Source organism: Sinocyclocheilus rhinocerous, unplaced genomic scaffold, assembly GCF_001515625.1.
Source record: "Sinocyclocheilus rhinocerous isolate Xijiao unplaced genomic scaffold, SAMN03320098_v1.1 scaffold1314, whole genome shotgun sequence".
Classification (NCBI taxonomy): domain Eukaryota; kingdom Metazoa; phylum Chordata; class Actinopteri; order Cypriniformes; family Cyprinidae; genus Sinocyclocheilus; species Sinocyclocheilus rhinocerous.
Window position 1 is genome coordinate 1,229,432 of NW_015644118.1, and position 5,982 is coordinate 1,235,413.

The 5,982-nt window shown below is 35.2% G+C and overlaps 1 protein-coding gene across 1 annotated transcript in view; it reads left to right on the plus strand.

Moving 5' to 3' along the window:
• Positions 1-708: 708 nt before the first annotated feature.
• The window catches only part of LOC107758028 (occludin-like), a 17,632-nt gene continuing 12,358 nt past the window's right edge, over positions 709-5,982 (plus strand). Inside the window, exons 1-2 of the mRNA XM_016575668.1 lie at positions 709-765; positions 4,599-5,375. Of these exons, the coding sequence (XP_016431154.1) occupies positions 4,623-5,375 (753 nt within the window). The 5' untranslated portion in view covers positions 709-765; positions 4,599-4,622. The remainder of the gene's footprint in view (positions 766-4,598; positions 5,376-5,982) is intronic.

The following is a 5,982-nucleotide window of genomic DNA, read 5'->3' on the forward strand; positions in this document are numbered from 1 at the left end:
TGTTTCGGAACAAAGCAATCGATCTACAGGTGTGAAAGCACCCTAATATGATCTAGCGGGCCGTACTAAAAGACACCGCCGCCAGTTGCCCATCCCTGCTCTAATAAAACAATTCATGACAGGAATGACCCGCCCTCTGCAGCTTTTGTCCAATGGGATTAAACCTGGTTTGACTGACGAACTGCAGAGTGCGGACCATAGACTGTGCGGACGAGTCACGTCCCTAAGATTAGATCGAGTAAACTTCTTGTTCTGCAGGAAGTTTACTTTCACAGCCGTTCACGCATTTCCACCCACATCTTTTTGAGGGGGGTCAGCAGCACTGGAGAATCGTCTGATACAGAGAGACTCGTGCAGATGTGCTTCAGTGCATGCAGGCGCAGGTGGACTAGAAAGCTTTAGAGAAACAGAGAGAGAGGATCTGGACAACTGTCTCAGCCAACACCTTTACTCTCACCTGCTTCATTTTTTTTTAACTCGAACTGAACAGTTAATTTGAAGACGAAGAAGAAAAATCTGGGAAAATAATATTCTTTATTCTTTATTTCTTCAGGTGAAGACAGATTCAAAAAGGTAAAGAATGTTTTTGTCTTTATTTTAGATTTGTATGTATTTTAGATATTCATAAAAATACACCTTTACTCTCACCTGCTTCATTTTTTTTTTAACTCGAACTGAACATTTAATTTGAAGACGAAGAAGAAAAATCTGGGAAAATAATATTCTTTATTCTTTATTTCTTCAGGTGAAGACAGATTCAAAAAGGTAAAGAATGTTTTTGTCTTTATTTTAGATTTGTATGTATTTTAGATATTCATAAAAATATTATTATTTATAAATATTTAGCATTTATATATATATATATATATATATATATATATATATATATATAATGTATAATATATAATATTGTTGTTGAGTGACTAAAACTAATTTTAGTGTGTTATAGACGCATGCAGCAGTTTTTACTAAGACATGCAAAGTAAACAATAACAGCTTTTGTGATCTTTGCTCCAAGCTAACCCACTTTTGGTGTCTCTAGAGTTTATGCTTCATCATCTGCTTCAAAAATACCATATTACTTTTGTGCATAATATTGCGACAGTACCAAGCTTTTTGGACAAATACTATGGAAATACCATGTTTCTTACCATGGTAATGTTTTACTTATACAGTATACAGAGTTTCATACTACAGTAATGCCACGTTTTCGGTCATGTATGCTAGCGTTCTTTGAAATACCTTGTACTACCATGTATATTCCATGGTATATATTAAAGTACCATTGTGTTATGATGTGATGCCAACATTTTACCATGGTACTTCTACATTAATTTATCATAAATGAAATCAAAACTGTGCTGTGTTGGTAAATAAGAAAGGATTCTCTTGAGGACACCTGATCACTACAATTGTATCTGCCTACGTAGGCACCTCCACTCTGGAGCGGCCCAGACAGTGAAGCTCTTGTGTGTTTCTATCCAAACCTTTTTTTTTTTTTTTTTACCTCAGGCTTTTATTACCATGGTGACCATGCAGAGTGCAGCCTTGACTTTTTGCTATAACAAAAGAGAGAAGTTGGGGGAGGCCGGGGAGTAGGTGAACACATAGTAACCAGATAAATGGCTTTATCTAGGCCTTGGCCAGGGACTGAAAGTGTAGTATGCATTCTTCTGTTGTTGTGGTTTTGCATGCTGCTGTAGATATTTTTTTATTGCATTTTAAATTATTTTAAATATTATATTTTATTGAAGACATTTACAAATATGACATTACAATTGAAAACATAAGACATTATAAATTTGAATAATTTTTATTTAAGAAAATGTAAAATATATATATTTTATATTATATTTTAAATAATTTTAAATATGATATTTTATTGAAAACAGTAAAATCATGACATTACAATTTTAAGTATAAAGACATAAATTCAGAATTATTTAGAATATTATATTAAAAAATTTAAATTATTATATTTTATTGAAGACCGTAAAAATCAACTTGAAAGTCAACTTCCAAACTTCAATACAAGGACTTTCATATTACATCTAACTTTAAAACTTTTTTAAAAAACTTTACCAATTTTGAGCATTGTGTCAAAAAGACACACCTGTTTTTTTTATGCAAAAACAAACAAACAAAAAAAAATCAATCAGTGGATTGTGCTGTATTTTATTACAAATGTGTATTCACGGTAACATAAAAGTACAGCTAACGTTGAAATGTAACCAACATATTTCCTCCTATAGTGTTAGACATATTTTATAACATATTTTTGTTGAGTACTTTTTGATGCCTATTCTGTCTGGTTTTGCCCTGTTTGGGACCTCACCCCTGGAGCATATGATCTGAAATGAAACAAACGATGTATTTGGCCAGAATTTAAATCTATGCATTTCAAAGTCAGTGCTGGACAATGGTTGAGATTGAGTTTAACTCCCACGGTCGGGCCTGTAAACAGCGGCTTTGTGTGGACAGACTCTGATCCCTGGTGCCGATGTCTCCACTCTACTCTCTGTTGTTACCTCACACTGATGAACAGCACAGTTATTTCAGGCTTGTGGTTTCGGGTAACGTCATTTTGGCCTGTGTATTAATTGATGTCACGGCTGATGTGCTGACTTAAGACATTTAAAGGGATAGTTCACCCATGAATGAAAATTCCATCATTATTTACTCACACTTGTCTTGTTCCCAGCCTGTATACTGTTTGTTATGTTTTCCATTAGGGCTGCCCCCTAATAGTCGACTAAACTTTAGTCGACGAGAAGAGGCTTGGTCGACCAAAATGTATTAGTCGCTTAGTCGCAGAAAAAAAAAATCCACAGGAAGTGGTGAGGTCACGCAATCCGTGACGGACAGATCGTTAACGGCTAGATTTTGTAGTAATACAGTAACGTTACATCCAAACGCTCGCCTATCATTCATCGACCTCAAATATGGCTTATATCTAAAATATGTACGTAGTAGCAACTTTACATGGCCGCTCAATCTAATGTTAATTTAGAAAAATGTGCGCTATTCAAGTGTCTGAGGAGTGTGAAAGCTGAACAGTAGCGTGCTCACAGCATGACAGATGGAGGCGCCGGTGCAGTCACTTGCTCTTAAAATACTCCGCCATTTTGGTCATACTATAAGAGTAAGAGATAAGAGTAATACATCTTTCGAATTTGTAAAGCCTCTACGTTTCTTTGTGTGCACTCACTATAACAACAAAATATTGCGCTTTTGTAAAATAATGAAAGCAAACAGGATGCGCTTTCTGCCGCCTCGGTCTCTGTGAACTTGAGCGCGAAACTCCATATATACTTGCCTTACAGACATGAAAAATATATCTATAAAGAGTGAAATGTCTACTTTCAAATGAAACAATTCAAATCTGAAAAAAAACAGGATGCGCTTTCTGCCGCCTCGGTCTCTGTGAACTTGAGCGCGAAACTCCATATATACTTGCCTTACAGACATGAAAAATATATCTATAAAGAGTGAAATGTCTACTTTCAAATGAAACAATTCAAATCTTAAAAAACAGATAATCTCAGATTATGTAATCCGTATGAAACTTGCATGAAGGCGCATCCACTACTGTGGAGATGACGAGTCAGTGTCGCCAAATTCATCTCTTAAGCCGAAAACACTAGTTTATCAATAGATTATTAAAATGTTAATGCAGTTTAATCTTACTGGTTTTCCCTGACACATTCATCATCATTACTTCTGCCGGTGTGCTGTGACAAGCTTTATGCGTGCGCTTGAATGCTTATTAGGCTATGTAGGCAATTAAAGGCTCATTATCATGATTTAAATGGTTTATTAATAAACGTGCGATTAGTCGACTAATGCTTAAAATGAACGACTACTAGTCGACCAGAAAAATCCTTAGTTGAGGGCAGCCCTATTTTCCAGGATACACAAGGATTGTCTGTCAACCTTCAAAAAATAAATTTCTATTTTGTATTTATTTATGCTTATGATTATTTATGTATAATATCCAATTGCAGCTCCTGTTTATACACAAAAGTGACAGTAAAGACATTTATAATGTTACAAAAAATATATATTTCAAATAAATATTTTTCTTTTGAACTTTCTATTTATCAAAGAATACTGAAAGAAGAAAAAAATGTATCATGGTTTTAAAAAATATGCAGTATTTTCTCTAGTTTTGATCAAATAAATGCAGCCTTGGGGAGCATAAGAAACTTATTTCAAAAACATTAAAAATCTTACTGACCCCAAACGTTTGAACGGTATATGTGTAAATTCATATGATTTATATAAAACTCACATAATTTTTTTAATGTAATATTTTTTTAAATAAAAGCATTTAATAATTTTTTTATTTAATAATTAAGGCAGTTTTTTTTTTAAATTAACAATTACTTAAATTTAGATCTGTTCCTTACATAAAGCTATTGTGTATCTTAGACTGGAATGCTTTTTTTTTTTTTGTCTTTTGATCTGTCTTAAAATATTATTTCATAAATTTAGCTTGTCTTAAACAATAAATGAGGAACTTATTACATTTTCTATCTGCCTGTAACACCTGAGTGATGATATTCATGTTTATACATTAATTTGCTGCTTTTTTTTAGCAGGTCACTGGACGTCTTTGAGAGATGTTTGAGAAACAACCCTACGATAGTCCCCCGATGTACACCCCACCTTCCAATGGCTTTGGACCACCAGGGAGCTTCCAAGACCCAAGGAGTGAATTTGATCCCTACCCTCCAGCTCCAGGATCTTACTATGTGGGTGAGGAGGTACCACAGCATTTCTACAAATGGTTCTCCCCTCCGGGAATTGTGAAGATTATGGTAGGAACCGTTATAATCCTCTGTCTGGGAATCTTTGCCTGTGTGGCCTCGACTCTGGTTTGGGACATGCAGTATGGATTAGGTTATGGATCTGGACATTCCGGCTATCCTGGATACGGAAGTGGATATGGATACGGAAGTGGATATGGATACGGAAGCGGGTATGGATACGGAAGTGGATATGGAGGCTACTACAATTCTTACCCGACCCCTTACTCGGCAAAGACCAGCATGATTGCCGTCGCTGCCATAAACTTCATCATCGCTTTGGGGTTCTTTGCAGCCAGCTTCTCCAAAACAAACATGTTCCGCAGCAGGAAGTTCTACCTGGTGGTGCTTGTTGTCTGTTCTATAATGGCAGTGATTCAGGGCATTATAAACATTGTGTACATTGTAGGAGTGAACCCTATGGCCCAAAGCTCCACCAGCTCATACTACAACCCCATGCTTATGATGTGTCAGAACCTCTATGGCAGCAGTGTGACAGGAATGGGGGCCGGCTTTCCCATCTATAACCAGTACTTGTACCACTACTGCTACGTGGACCCGCAAGAGGTACCATTTAAAGTTACAGGATGTTTCAAAATGTCTTTAGACACTACATTTAATTTATGTTTTCTTTAAAGTCTACAATCAAAGGATTGCCACAGACCATAATTTCAACTCCCCCAGTGTGTCAATCCGTACAAGAAGTACATTTTTTCATTAAGATTTTCAAAAACATTGTAAAAGAAATCTATTTGATTTGAGTGGTTTAATCCAAGTCCTGTGAAGAGATGTGATCACTTCATTCGATGAACATATAATTTAGGCTTTTAGTCACATATAAACATTGATCAGCACATCTAAATAGGGCTCATCAAATATGGCAAATGGATGCTCGAACACACTTGATTGACATGTGAAACAAAACTTTAATGGGTTTGGACCAACATGAGGGTGAGTAATTGATGACAGCATTATTTCCTTAAAACAAAATAAAATATATAGTTAATTAAATTATATAACTCATCAAATCAAATGGATGCTCGAACACACTTGATTGACATGTGAAACAAAACTTTAATGGGTTTGGACCAACATGAGGGTGAGTAATTGATGACAGCATTATTTCCTTAAAACAAAATAAAATATATAGTTAATTAAATAAATTATATATATA